This window comes from Bufo gargarizans, chromosome 5 (assembly GCF_014858855.1).
Source record: "Bufo gargarizans isolate SCDJY-AF-19 chromosome 5, ASM1485885v1, whole genome shotgun sequence".
Classification (NCBI taxonomy): Eukaryota; Metazoa; Chordata; class Amphibia; order Anura; family Bufonidae; genus Bufo; species Bufo gargarizans.
In genome coordinates this window covers 405434600-405449731 of record NC_058084.1, presented here as the reverse complement: position 1 = coordinate 405449731, position 15132 = coordinate 405434600, and the positions used below count along the sequence as shown (strand labels likewise).

The 15132-nt window shown below is 42.3% G+C and overlaps 1 protein-coding gene across 3 annotated transcripts in view; it reads right to left on the bottom strand.

Annotated features, from left to right (window-relative positions):
- The window catches only part of NUB1 (negative regulator of ubiquitin like proteins 1), a 98758-nt gene that overhangs the window by 6600 nt on the left and 77026 nt on the right, over positions 1-15132 (bottom strand). For all 3 annotated transcript variants that reach the window (XM_044294458.1, XM_044294459.1, XM_044294457.1), the window contains exons 12-13: positions 10138-10284; positions 2152-2241 (exon numbers count right to left, since the gene is read on the bottom strand). In XM_044294458.1, coding sequence (XP_044150393.1) covers positions 2152-2241; positions 10138-10284 — 237 coding nt within the window. The remainder of the gene's footprint in view (positions 1-2151; positions 2242-10137; positions 10285-15132) is intronic.

Below are 15132 nucleotides of genomic sequence, written 5' to 3'. Positions count from 1 at the left end.
TATATACACACATACACACACATACATACATACACACACATAAATACACATATATGTAAGGCTATCTCGAGACAGAGGCATTGTTTGCTTAATGATGCTAGAGCCGAATCCATATCATTGTGTATTGTGTCAACATAAATAATCTATTGTGGTTGTGGATCGGTTAATGAGATAGACTGGCAGGAACAAGCTGATTGTCCTCGTAAAGCCATGTTATCTAGTAATTTCGGCTTACGGTTACTTTCTCTAGTATGTCTAATAATGCTTGCTGAAGAAATGCTGTAATGTTCATATGTTCATCAGGAATGCAAACAAGAAGTATAAAAAACACTTGTGTGTATGAGGGAAAGGGACACTGGCACCAAAAATAAACGGAAAAAGTTCACCTTTGATCCATGGATGATAAATCTTTGGCTAATCTGCCTCGCTTTCTTCTTATTTTGCAAGTAATGGCCAAATGGTCTTTATTACCTCCTTATGTGTATTTAACATGTCCTATTTATCAGCACTCTCTAGAGCACTGACACTCTGCTACATCAGCATTTCTGTAAATCTAATCCGCTCCATGATGTGCAAAGCAATACACAGATTAGAAAGAAAGATGTTCTGGATTGTAACATCCAGGTGGTTACTGTGAAACCTAAAACCCTGTTACACGATAGCCTGGAACTGGACAGAATACATTAGTTCACTGCCAAAAAACTTTCCCACACCATGATACTATATATTTATGTCTACATAAGGCTTTCTTGGAATCAGAAATGCGCTAATGTTCCTTTAATCTAGTACTAATGACACCTGAGAGGTGCTGGATTATTATATGCTAGTTTATTGGGCCATCATAGAAAAGTACAATGTAATGCTAAGACCTGAGGTACAGAGCAGTAATAGCGCTGCTATAGGTACATGGGGCCACATTGTTCCAAATTTCCACTAGTTCCTTTTCTGCTCTGTCTTCTGGTCCTGTAAAACCTTTGATTATCATTGAGCATCTTTATAGATAAAAGTGCTGTTGTTACTATGGCCTTTTTCTTGTTGCCACTGTACTGTGTGCACCAGAAACAGTAGCTTGTGGGTTTGAACTGAGGCCATTGTGTTCAATGGCGGTTCATTTTGCCACTGTACCCTGGAGTTGTTTTCTTGTGAAGCGAATTGTGCATATGTGCTATATATTTCCTGAGGGTCAGTCTGATATATGTTGCTTGAGTTCTGTGACCTGCCCTGGTTGCGCAGCATTGATTCTGTTGGATTTTTGCACATTCTGTGTCTGGATTCTGTGATATCTGTTTCCGTGAATTTTGCCTGTGTGTGGATGAATTCTGTCCAAGTTCTCTTTGCCGTGCTCTTGAGTCTGTTTCACTTGTGGCCTAAATTCTCTCCTAGTTCTGTTTTGCAATGAATTCCCAAGTTCCAGTTCTTGTCTGACCTACCTTGACAAGTTCCTATTTCTGGACCTGTTGTGTCTGAACAGTTTCCTAGAGTTCTGTGCCTGTTACCATCTTGCATGTGTCTATGTCTGAATTGTGTTGTGAAGTCTGTTCCGTGGATTTTGCAAGTTCTCTGCCTGTTTGTCCTTGCCTGGTTCTGTCTATGGTCTTGCCAGTGCTTTTGGTGCCCTGCACTGGTGCTTCTGACCCAGTGTGTCAGCTGCCAACTACACCAGTACTATTCCAAGAGGTAACATAACACCCTCAGGTCTAGCTCAACGTCAAACTGGTTAGTTGGAACAGTGGGTCCACAACCATTGTCCATAACTGGTTTATCAGAATTTAAAGATTAGTAGACTCCACAGTAATAATATTTTGGTGTATATATTACATCACACTAAGGTAAGAATATGAATGTAGTCTGTATATAAAAAAAAAAAAAAAACTGCCTCTATTAAAAGATGGGCGCATTCTACAGCCAAGGACCCCCTGGTTGTTGATAAGGCACACTGGGAGGCAGTTTTAACCATTGCCTTGGCTGCGGCAATCTGTAGTCTAGCTACATAACAGACCCTTTCGTGCTAGTGGGGGTCCATGCAGTCAGACCCCCAGAGACCATACATTTATGACCTATTCAGTCGATGCCTGTTGTTGTCTTCTGGTTACTCTGAAAGAATTTAGGAAGGAATTTGGACTATTACAGAAGATAATTAAGCACTCTTACCTGATCAATATTCTCTTGAGACACAGTGTATGAGTCACTGCCAGGCGGATCATCATGTGGGATTAGCAGTTCCGGATTATCAAGGAGAATCTGTTATAGCAAGAAGAAATACTTCATTTCACATAAATTAAATGACAAAAAACAAGCCAATCATATAGAACCATGGGTTACTGCAGTGGAAACGATAGGCTGATTATGGCTTTCCTCAGCAAATTCAGCTGGACTCAGGATGATCAGATGGTCGCCCAGCGGCGGTGTTTTAGAAGGGGCTGTCAATGGGGAGATAATCCCTTTAACTTTTTATTCTCAATGGGTGAATTTCTAATGCCAGTCTTCATCTAATTTGGTGGCATGGGACAAATTTATTAAGAGGCCCATAACCATTAATAATTTGGGCGCATTGCGACAGGTCCGGTCACCAAAAGCTGAATATATGCCAGCTCCTAGATTTCAGATGTAACCAGAAATGTGCCAGAAAACTGGTGTATGTAATACTAAATCTGTTGGACAACCCCATCCCACTTTTTAGTGTGGAGTAAAATGGCAAAGAGTTGCAAATGTTTGCGCAAACTGAGGCTTGTGCAAAGATTGGTATCTTTTCTACACCATGTAAAAACTTTCATAAATTCCCTCCTATATGTTTATTCATGTAATTTCATACTGGTCCAGTCCTAGGTAACTACAAAGGGTTTGTTTCTTAATCTGGTATGACAGGTCCACTTAAGGGATGCTTCTGTTCCATCTACATTCTTATGCACTGACAACTCCTGGGTTTTCATCATGACATCATACACAGGTCAAGAACACTATGAAACCCTCTAAAGCACATGTTCCAGTTGGAATTGAAGGATATCATGTGCTACGATTTCTATTCCAAATTGTAATCCAAAGACTTGGAAGGTTACAGGTCGTTCCAGCACTTGCAGGCATCACCATCTAGTGTGACTTTTTCTAGAAATAATCTATGTTTTTGGAAGATATTATCTTTAGTAAAAACGGTGGGGAGCCCAAGCAAAGTGCTTTAGATTTCATCTATATTATTTTTTCAATCACTTGATACACATAATACTGATGCATTCAGTAATACAATTACTTCATATTTAGAATCGCTTGCAGAGAAGCAAAACTGCTATACATAGGTCACTTCCATGTCAGTATATACTGTCAAGATGCAGCTGCTGAGGCGCTGAAGGGGAAGGCTTTTTTTCCAATACGTTTCTGACAAGCAGAATTATTAAAAAGTAACTCTTATTTCATAAATCTTTTGACATGTTTTTCATTGGTGTGGGTCCAGGTTGTGAATTTTTTTTACTTTTAAGGTTTGCGGTCTGATAGATTTACTATAATTTACGCTAGAAACTGGCATACATTATAGCATAAATCTATGCGGGATCATAGCTGGTGTAGATCTGCTTTCTGCCACATGAACCGCCAAAAGATAAGCCTGCGTCTCATAATACATTTGGTGTATCTCACTCCAGCACACATTCAGTTTTCCGTTTGTGAGATCCGTTCAGGGATCTCAAAAGCGGTCCAAAACTGATGGAAATTGATCTGCTCAGAATGCCTCAGTTCAGTCACCATTCCGCTCGTGAGGCAGACACCAAAATGCTGCTTGCAGCGTTTTGGTGTCCGTCTGACGAAGCGGAGCCAATCGGATCCGTCCTGGCACACAATGTAAGTCAATGGGGACAAATCCATTTTCTCTGACACAATCTGGCACAATAGAAAACAGATCCGTCCCCCATTGACTTTCAATGGTGTTCAAGATTGATCAGTCATGGCTATATAAGAAATAATACAACCAGATCCGTTCATGACGGATGCATGCGGTTGTATTATTGTAACAGAAGCGTTTTTGAAGATTCATGACGGATCCGCAAAAAACGCTAGTAGCCTTAGCCTGTTGTAAGACTGCTTGATAAAGACCCCTGTGCAGGCTGAAACATTGCTGGTGATTTTGATTTTTGGGATGTTGCAACACCCACATGGATGCTGCCACTTCCTTCTCTATTGGCATATGAACTGCCAGTATAAAACCTTATCCTCTATATCAGGGATCAGCAACCTTCGGCACTCCAGCTGTTGTGAAACTACAACTCCCAGCATGCCTCTTACACTTCTGTGGGAGTTCAGAGAACAGCTAAGCAAGTGTGCATGATGGGAGATGTAGTTTCACAACACCTGGAGTGCCGGAGGTTGCTGATCCCTGCTCTATATCTTACCCCACCTCTTCAAGGAGAGATGATCACAGCCAAAGTGGCACAGTGCTCAGGCAAGCGCCTTCACATCCACAATCAGTGGGCTCTCAGAACCCATCGATCATAACTTCTGATGTCATGATCACGTGTCATGGAAAGGACAATTACAACTTAATTACTTTCAGTATACAAACCTAATTTGGCGCATCCATGTATTTATTATTTAGAAGACACATTGCAATATATTTGCTTTTCTTGGCTCTAGTGCTGTTTGGCAGGATAAAGCAGACAGGAGCGTAATGTCCAGTCTTGGACAAATCATTCTCATGACTGTACGCTAGTATTGGACCTGAGGACTTTTCTTTCTGGTGACAATTCCCCATCACAGCCCACCCACAAACAGAGCTCTATTGATGGCTACAGAGTTTATTGTCTTATGGAGGCTGCTTTGGTAACCAATAAGCGAAGTCATCTAGTCAGGGCCTTCTCCATGTCGTATCGGAATATTATAAGAAGGGGTTGTAAATCTGGGGTTCATTTTATTTGCAATATCACTATTAATATCACTCAATACACCTTGAAGGGCAACAGAATCATTAGTCTGGGAATCTAAGGGTCCGTCCACAAACATCACCTGCAGACCAGCAGTAAAAGTTTGTAGATCCTAAGTTTTATAAAAAAAAAAAAAAAAGCTAAATCCTTTTAACCGCTTCATTACCGGAGAGTTGATCCCCCTTCCTTACCAGGCCAATTTTTCAGTTGTAGCGATGGGCCTATCTGCAAATAACTGATTAATTTCCGAGCCAGCCTACATGTATTTGATATTATTTTTCACAGGAAACATTCTTAGACATTTCTTTTGTGCCATTACATGGACATAATATAAAAAATATATATATATTAAAAGGGGTTGTCTGAAATGCCCTCCCATATGCCCGGGCCCCTCAGTCACAATATACTTACCTTGCTCCCTGGCACCTGTGTTGCTCCTGGTCCCCGCACAGCTGCCGATGCTTTTCCCCGTGCGCAGATGAAAACACCTGGTGTGGGTAGCCAATTGCAGACGACGGGGACAAGCCTTCCTAGTGTCACCCGCAATACTAGGGAGGCTAGACCCTGTCGCTGCCTGTTCTCTTAGGAACCGAACATCCTAGAGAGCTGATACCCTGTCTAAAACCTTCCCAGTCACCTGATGTACCTATCTGTCAAATTTGGTGCAGATCGGTACAGTCGTTTGGTTGTGCATAAAGAACAGACAGACACTTATATATACAGTGCTGCCCATAGTTATTCATACCCCAGGAAAATTTTGACTTTGATTTTTTTTTACGGGAAATGACATAGATGTCTCCCAAAAGATAATAAGACGATGTACAAGAGGCATTATTGTGGAAAAAAAAAACATTTCTCAGCTTTTATTTACATTTGAGCAAAAAATACAAGATGTTCTGCACTGTGGAAAATGAGGAAGTGGTCGGAAGCCAAAAGTGACACATGTGCTGGCCAGGAGGATAGTTAGAGAGGTGAAAAAGAATCCAAGGATCACCACCAAGGCCATCCTGGTGAATCTGGGTTCTGCTGGTGGCAATGTCTTAAGGCAGACAATCCAATGGATACTGCACACTGCAGACCAAGGAGGACGCCACTTCTCCAGATAAAGCACACAAAAGCTTGCTTGGCCTTCTCAAAAGCTCATCTGGACAAAGAAGAAGACTTCTGGTCTTCTGTGTTATGGTCAGATGAAACAAAAATTTAATTGTTTGGTCACAATGATGTTGCCTTCATTTGGCGTAAAAAAGGAGAAGCCTTCAACCCAAAGAACACCATCCCCACTGTCAAACATGGTGGTGGGAACCTAATGCTTTGGGGGTGCACCAGAAAGCATTCTGTTCCGTTGCATTCCTGTGATGCACACAAAAGCACTGCAAGAAGCGTTTCTGAGTGCGTCATGGGATACTGATCAAGACGGATCTGGCATGAAACACAATGTAAGTCAATGGTGCCGGATCCGTTTTTTCGGACACAAAAAAAACAAAACAGATCCGTCTTGTTCATTTGGGACATAATACAACCAGGACCATTCTGAACGGATGCAGACAGTTGTATTATATACCGGATGCGTTTTTGCTGGCCCAGCAAAATCACAGATGTAAAAGTAGCCTAATTTGGTGCAGATTTGCTGCTGCAGTTCCCTGAACAATCGCTGTGGAAATTTTGGGCAGCTATTTCTGTTAGTGTGGATGTACCCTTATAACACAGCTCTGCTGACAGCACTTAAATTCTCCATAGCATCTTAGAACTAAAAACAAATCTCAAACACTCTGGTTGATGAGCAAGTCATAGCGGCCCCTACAATGATTTATCATATTAAAAACAGATGGAGGCTTGCCTTTACAGGATCAATAAATACACCCCGGGCGCGGGGGGAACGGGTTATAGTCATGAAATATACTTCTCCATTCAATAGAGGATTAAAAAGAAGATCGCTATTTTGAGATACTGAAAAGAATAGGGTGTGGATTTTGTATCCGTTCTCTAACAAAAGGTCAGATTGTCAATTAATGTCAAATACTTGGCAAATGCATACAACAAAAGCAATGCAAGTAACATAACTCTGCGGTAGAGGGTGGTCACAGTCGCACATGGGCCCTGGAATATAACGGGGAAGGGCACAAGATTCCTCTGCCCAATATGAGAAAACCAGTGTTCAAACTTATAGAGAAGGATTTTGGTGTACTTGTAGACTAAATAACAGCATACAATGGGAATCAGCTGTTTCTAAGACAAGCAGAATATCATCGTGCATTAAAAGAGGCATGGACTCATAGGACACGGATGTAATGTTATCACTTTACAAACTGCTGGTGCGGCCTCATCTGGAATATGCAGTTCAGTTCTGGACACCAGTCTATAGAAAGGATGCCCTGGAGCTGGAGAGAGTACAAAGGAGAGCGACTAAACTGCTAAGTTATGAAAGGAAAGATAAAAATTATTAAATGTATTTAGTCTTGGGAAGAGGTCCTAATTAACCTATACAAATATATAAAAGGGCTGTACACAAAAATACGGGTAAAAGCTGTTCCGTGTCAAATCCCCTCAAAAAGACAAGAGGGCACTGCCCCCGACTGTAGAAGAAAAGGTTCAGTCTCCAGAGGCGTTAAGGTTTCTTTACTATAAGAACTGTAAATCTGTGGAATAGTCTATCTTAGGAGTGGTCAAAGCAGGAACAGTGGACAGTTTTAAAGAGTCACTGTACTTTGACACAACTTAGTGAATAGTGCAATTAGAAATATTCGAAATCACTTTTAAAAAAAACAAAACATCTGCCGGCATCCACCTGAAAAAAAAAAAAAAAAAAGAAGTGTAAAGTAGCGACCACTAGGGGTCTCACAGTCCACTGCCTGTTGTTAGGCAAGATCTGTCTCTAGTAGTGGAGACGGTTCACAGGAAATGGGGGCATATCAGAGCTAGAAGCACTGCCTATACACTGCTTCTGAGGAGCAGAGACGCGCCTATGTGTTTGTAAGTCTGATCTCCCCCTCCTTATGAGCTTTCTGAGCTCCCTAGAAGAAAACAAATATAGTAGGTTTAAGGGAAATAATGTGTCTGCAGTACAGTAAAGTCAAATTCTAAAGAAGAAAGAGACCCACTGCTTGTAAGAGAAATGCATCTAGCTGTGCAGCTCAAACAGTAACAAAAATAATAATACAAATATAAGGCTGAGGAAGACATTAGGGATGCCTTATAAAGACCTGTTCCTTTACAGTTATGATTCTACAATGATACAGTCATTATGCAATTTTTCTTTGAAAACTAAAGTACGCTTTATACTTTACTTTATTAGTTTTCAAAATAATGATATATTGTGAACTACAAACAGTTTGTGACCATTTCTTAGAAACACGGCTTTGCAGGGCAGAGGTTTGAATGACAGATAATAAACACTACTGCTAATGTTGCTGCATCTCCATCACCCCCTTGTGTTAAAGGACCAAGAAAAAAAACTGAGCAATGGTGAGGAATTGTTTAAAATAATAAAAGTTCCCCTCAATATACAGTATGGAGAGCACTTTCCAAGTAATCTTTTCTTACTGCAAGTTTAGTTGTCCGCACTTTCTAATCATTCTGTTCCTGCTTTGCTTATGCACTGACCTCCTGCTGAGCCTGTGCAGGGCTTGTGTTTATACGCAGCAGCCAATCAGAGGAGGCTAAGCTGCAAGGGGAGGGAGAGGGCAGTAGTCTGAACCAATGATCAATAATATGTAGTGGATGGCACTCCTCATGTAGTTTCCGGTGCTCAGTGGTAATGATCAATATAGATATGGGTAAAGACCACGGCACTCCAGACCCATATTACTAAGGCCGTGAACAAGGTCCTGGTGGACCGAAACGTTGGCCAGTGTTGTAACATTCAATCTTGGGATGGACAATAAATTAACTATTTCTGATTACTTTAAATACGAGTGCCGTGGTCTTTACCCATATCTATGAACCAAGGATCAGACTGGGAAAGGGCGTTTCAGACTTCAGATTCCCTGTCGCTAAAATGCCGTTGTAGATAACAACTCTGCCCCAAGGTGTGAGGCTAAAAAAGCCAAGCAACATTATCTGAGGAAAATATTTAGAAAGTAAGCATCAACCATGGGTACTGACTTACATACCAAATATGAGCTCATGACTTTAGTCACTTAAATTGTTAATTTACTAATGACTGGCATTTCACATGGCAGTGTTGGTCAAAAGCCTGCTGGCGAAAGATGAAACCAATTTATTAGGATGCACAGGCTAAGAGCTGGTGTAGGTTTCAGTTGTAATTTACACCAGTTTTCTAGGGTAAATTACATCAATTGTGTCAGGCTGTGGTCGGCCCACCCCTTCTGCTAAGCTGTGCCCACTTCAAAAAAGTGGTGAGAGTGGTGGATCTGGAACTGCCTGCTGGATCTGGAAATCTGTATGCAAACGGATATCATTTGTAGACGGATCCAGATGCGGATCTGTCTGACAAATGCATTGAAATTCCGGATCTGTCTCTCCAGTGTCATCTAGAAAAAAGGATCCAGTATTTATTTTTTCCGCATTTCTGAAGGTCTGCACATGTGCAGACTGGAAAACCTGATCCGGTTTTCCGGAACACTTGGTACCGGATGCGTCATTGATACATTTCAATGGTAACGGCAAGTGTTTTGGAATTTTGGCTGGAGAAAATACCGCAGCATGCTGCAGTATTTTCTCCAGCCAAATACCACAAAGGGACTGAACTGAAGACATCCTGAATGAAATTCTCTCCATTCAGAATGCATTAGGATAAAACTATAGCATTTTTTTCCGGTATTGAGCCCCTAGGACGGAACTCAATACCGGAAAAGAATAACGCTAGTGTAAAAGAACCCTACATCTGTTTCCTAGGCATATGATGGCAATATTTTCTATGACTCAGTGTTATGATCGCTCAGCTTCCATGTAACCTTCCTTGCTAACCTCTGATTTAAGAAGCAATGGAACGGTTTTGTACTGTAAATTAAAATCTTTGCTTTCATTGTAATAAAAAATGACAGTAAATAACAGAAAAAAAAACAATGTGAGGCATGTTTCTGGCTTATCTGACCTCTGTGCTCGTTTAGTTCTGCCAAAATCCACTTTGGAAACCACTTAATGTACTTGGCTCCATGCAGCCGATTTAATCACTTATGAACACAGGGTATTTTGTAGATTTGGAAACTGAAAGACATCATTGTTTTAGGTGGATAAGGTTTTACATTACGTTCTTAAACCGTGGATGATGTACCTGAACTGCACGGTCAATATTCCCTTGAGCTTGGCTTAGCGCTTCTGCTGCGGCAGTCTCAGAGTACCCCATCCCCCTGAGAGTATTAATCTTATCCAGCCTCTTCTTACGCTTGTCTCGCTCTTCTTTTCGTATCTTCGCTTTCTCCTACAAGATATTAACATATTTAAAGAAAATTAGTGGAACCTTTAGGTCTGTAGACGGCTCACAGTTCTCATGTTCATTGCATTTTTCTATGACGGGTTTACAAGGCCTGATTATTGGTCAGATTATCAGGGGCGAACATTCCTACGAACGCTCGTTCCCGACAATCTGCCTGTCTAAAGGTGCAGCCTCGTTCATCAGGTGAAACTGTTGTTCGTGCAGGCAAGTAAATAATCATTTTGTGCTGTCTAAACAGCTGCCCAGAAACAATGGAGCTGTATGAGGATGTGCGATCACTCAGTCTCATACTGTGGAGGCGACTGCTGCATGTAAACGCAACGCTTCAGCCCCACTGAATGAGCAGCCAGTTGTAAGTAATGAACACTTCCTTCCTGATAATCAACTGCTCCTCTAGCCGCGTAGACCCCCCATAACACTCACAAGCATGTAGGCATGTTATTACTTAACTCAACATCTGTGTAGAACCACAGACACTGAATTCAAGAATGCATGTAAAAATTACAATGTACTAAGTGGAATATTCATCAATAGGTAAGTCAAGTCGAATCCCTGTTCTTCTGACCCAGCTCTGACCCAGCTCTCACTTAACCATTCTTTTGGATTTACCCTTCCATATCCTTAAACTAGTATTAACCTCGGACCTTCCAATTTGCCTGTCATTCTTCTGCCTGCAGTTCCTGCAGTAGTATTGCCCTCATTGTACAACCTTCACAGTAGTTTTGTACAGATGTGTGCCCCCTCACAGTAGTTATGCCAACATTGTGCCCTCCCACAGCAGTTATGCCCTTTCTGTGCCCCTTTCACAGTTGTAATGCCCTCTTTGTGCCCCCTTCACAGTAATCATCCCCATTGTGCCCCTTTATAGTAATAATGCCCACTGTGCCCCCTTCATAGCAATAATGCCCACTTTGCCCCTTCATAGTAATAATGCCCACTTTGCCCCCTTAATTGCAGTAATGCCCACTGTGCTAGTAATGCCCTCTCTGCCCCCTCCATAGTAGAAATCCCCATTGTGCCCCTTCACAGTAATGATGTCCATTGTGCCCCCTTCACAGTAATAATGCCCACTGTGCCCCTTCACAGTAATAATGCCTACTGTGCCCCCCTTCACATTAATAATGCCCTCTGTGCCCCCTCCATAGTAGTAATGCCCTCTGTGCCTCCTCCATAGTAGTAATGCACTCTGTGCCCCCAGGTGTTTGAAGAGAGGGCAGCGCTCATATGAGAGCTGCTTTCTCTGTTCTGTTTACCCCCTATTTGACCTCAGATTAGACTGTAAAATAATAAAGTAACTTACCTCTCCTGTCGCCACTCTCCCTGTCCTGACTGTCTTCTCTTCTCAGGGCCCGCGCTGCAGTCACCTGACCTCGTGCAGCATCAGGTCAGAGTGTGCTCTGTACGTCCTGACTCTGCAGGCAGCCAGGACACAGCAGCGCAAGCCCTGAGAAGAGCGAACAGGAGGAGGGGTAAGTACTGTACAGCGCTCACAGCGCTTCTCTCCCCCACCTCCTGCAGACTAGTGAGCGCTCATTGCTTTTGTTCTGGCACCCGGGGCGAGGCACATTACTGTTTTTACTCCACCAATTGTTCACTACTCTGCAGATGCACCCAGAGGACTCACAGCAACAAAAACCAGATCCTTGTACAGGGGTTAAAAAACCTATGGTTCGTTAGATTCTGCTAACCAGAGTAGCCAGTGCAAATTCTGACTGTGGAGACGTTGTTGTTAAAGAGGTTGGCCACTTTTCTGGCTATTGTTAACCAATGTGTTTGTACGATGACTATTTGGCACTTACTAGTATAGCCTTTGTTGAAATTCTGCACCATTTTCTGTATTTTATAAGGTATGCCACTTATATACAAAGTCTTCTGTGCTGTCCACACAGAGGACCTGTCCATAAGTTGGCCACTGATGGAGGGTCATGTGACCTCCATTATGAGGTCTCCTCCATTTAAATACACTGCACCTGCCATCTGTACTGGGAGTTTAGTGCAGAGGCAGTGTGTTTGAATGGAGGAGGCATCCCATGGAGGTATTTTGTCTGATCACATGTCCCTCCACCAGCAGCGATCTATGGAAAAAACCTCCATATGGACAGCACAAAGAACTTGGCAAACAAGGGGGCGTACCTGATGAAATATAGAAAATGGCAGAGAATTTTAAAAAAAACTCTATCTTATTAAGTGCTATATAATCATCTCACAAACACATTGGACAATAGTGACCAGAAAGTGGCCAACCCCTTTAAAGGCGTTATCCAGTTTCATGATATCCTCCTAGGTCATCAGTATCAGATTGGTGGGGGTCCGTCTGCCAGCACCCCTGACAATCAGCCGTTTGAAGAGGTGGTGGTCTTGGTGCGAGTGCCGAGTCCTCTTTATGCCGTCTACATTGCAGCAGTAAGCAAAATACCACTGCACACTCAAATTAGGATGCAAGTAAAAAAATTTTTTTTTTATTGTTTACAACATCCTCCAAATAGATTGGCAAAAAAAGGATGCCTAGAGTATATGTGACAGATTCGTCTCTGACTTTTCGGTCTATTCCACGACCTTGGTCACATAGAAGGAAGATAGAAGGTTTAAGGAGTCCCTTTAGCTCAGCATGGAGGCGCTGCGGGGAAGGCACATGGAGTGTAAACAATTAAAAAATATTTGAGTATGCAGTGGTATTTTGCTTACTATTGGATTTGGGATCACACCCACTCCACTTTGCACCTCACAAACAGACAGGGTGCAGCCCAACAACACTATTGGACTATATTGCAGCAGTATTACAGCTTCCCTCACCACCACTACAAAGTAGACGGAGTGAAGGTAAACACTGAAGAGACACAGCGCCCGTCAGACCCCCGCCGATCTGATACTGATTATCCTTAGGATAAGTCATCAATATCTACAGTCCAGCCCCTTTAAACAGCTAATCTAAACCATTAATATTTCAATATTAAATCTAAAATAACCAGAGGATTACTTTTACGTTTTAAAGATTCAGTTGTGTTTATTTTACTAGTAAATGAAGAATCTAATATATAATTTCAAGTAAAGTAAAAGATAGAAAATGAAAGAAGTGTCTCACTGGTTGCTGGGGTCATACCACTGGTTTTTCCACATCGAGTTCCATTTGTAGGTCTAGGCTGAAGACAGAAGGGTAAGCCTCCAGTAGAAGAGATACACTGTATAAGTGTAAGGATCCCTATGCAGGGCAGAGTGGCCACATACCCAACCGGGATACTGCTCAATGGGATTCCTGACTCACCATAGCCCTCCTTACTTCTATCCTGTGGCTTTTAATATTATAATAGATGTTCCAGGGCTGCCGTCGGTGTACGTCAGGACTAGAGGCCTGAAAGGTCTACTGCAGTATTAATTTACTAATATGGTAAGAGTCCTTCCCTGAATGACTGAATCGCAGCCAGGTACATAAGGATCTGAGGCGCCCAGAGTAGGGATATAGCATGGCCATTTCCTCATCACAGTCCTGACACTGTGGAGCATCAGAACATACACTGATGTAACACACATGAGGATGGCCAGTGAGGGGTGGATCTAAGGCCACCTCCAAACTTGTGTCCGTGCCCTCCTTGCCTTAGCTGCACTGGTCCTGTCCTAGTTTCGGTGTGGTGGTGGTTTAAGTACTGGACCAACACAGTTATAACTCAGCCTAGTATTAAAGGGGTTTTCTGGAATTTTAATATTGATGATCTATCCTCAGGATAGATCATCAATATCAGATCGGCGGTGTCCAACACTCGGCACCCCTGCCGATCAGCTGGTTGAAGAGTAGGCCGTGAGTGCAACCTTTCCCTTCATTGTTTACCTGCTAAGCATCGACATTGCAGAGATGAGCAGGTGTAATTACAAGAAGCCGTCCTATTCACTTCTATGGACAGCTCTGTAGTATACACTTAAATAGGAAGGAGCTGTCCCATAGAAGTGAATGGGAGGGCTTGTAATCACTCCAGCTCACCGATGCAATGTCAATGGCGAGCAGGCAATGAAGGAAAGGCTGCGCTCACGGCCTTCTCTTCAACTAGCTGATCGGCAGGGGTGCCTGGTGTCGGACCCCTGCTGATCTGATATTGGTGACCTATCCTGAGGATAGGTCATCAATATTAAAATCCATGAAAACCCCTTTAACTACAATATTCTGTATACATAATAATTTACAACATATGCATACACATATCAGACTGTGTTTAACACATCCCGTTTTTTGTCCCATGTTAAAAAAAATCTAAAATAATTTATATATATTTTACACACACACACATACATATTGGTTGGGAAAATAAGATCGAATAGCGTAGTATATTGTGCTTCTCCATCCTGCCACTGTCCAGGGGCCACTTAAGTTCCCAATCTGACCTCAGCCATATGAATGAGGTCGCTTTGTCGTGGCTGGTGGGTTCACACAATTTGATCATAATGTTATAGTAATGATAAAATTTACAAGCATGGTAAATAGAGTGGCAATGTAATTTCGAATAATAGAAGTACTGCTTGCATATATCTTAGCGCTCTGCAGGTTGCAGATGCTTCTCTGCGTTTGTTCGCTTTTCCACTGCAGTCACAGCAGATTTGACCCTGCCCCTTTATTCCATTATGTTAGGAGGTGGTAACCACCGTTGGTTTTCCCCTTCACTAGTTTTCATATATGACCCACCACTTTCTCAGTGTCACACAGAAATGTGACCCCTCTTTACAGACTTAGGCTGCATGCACATGACTGTATGTATTTTGTGGTCTGCAAACCGCAGATCTGCAAAATATGGATATCGGCTGTGTAAGAAATGCCTATTTTTTGTCCACAAATTGGAGAACAGGACA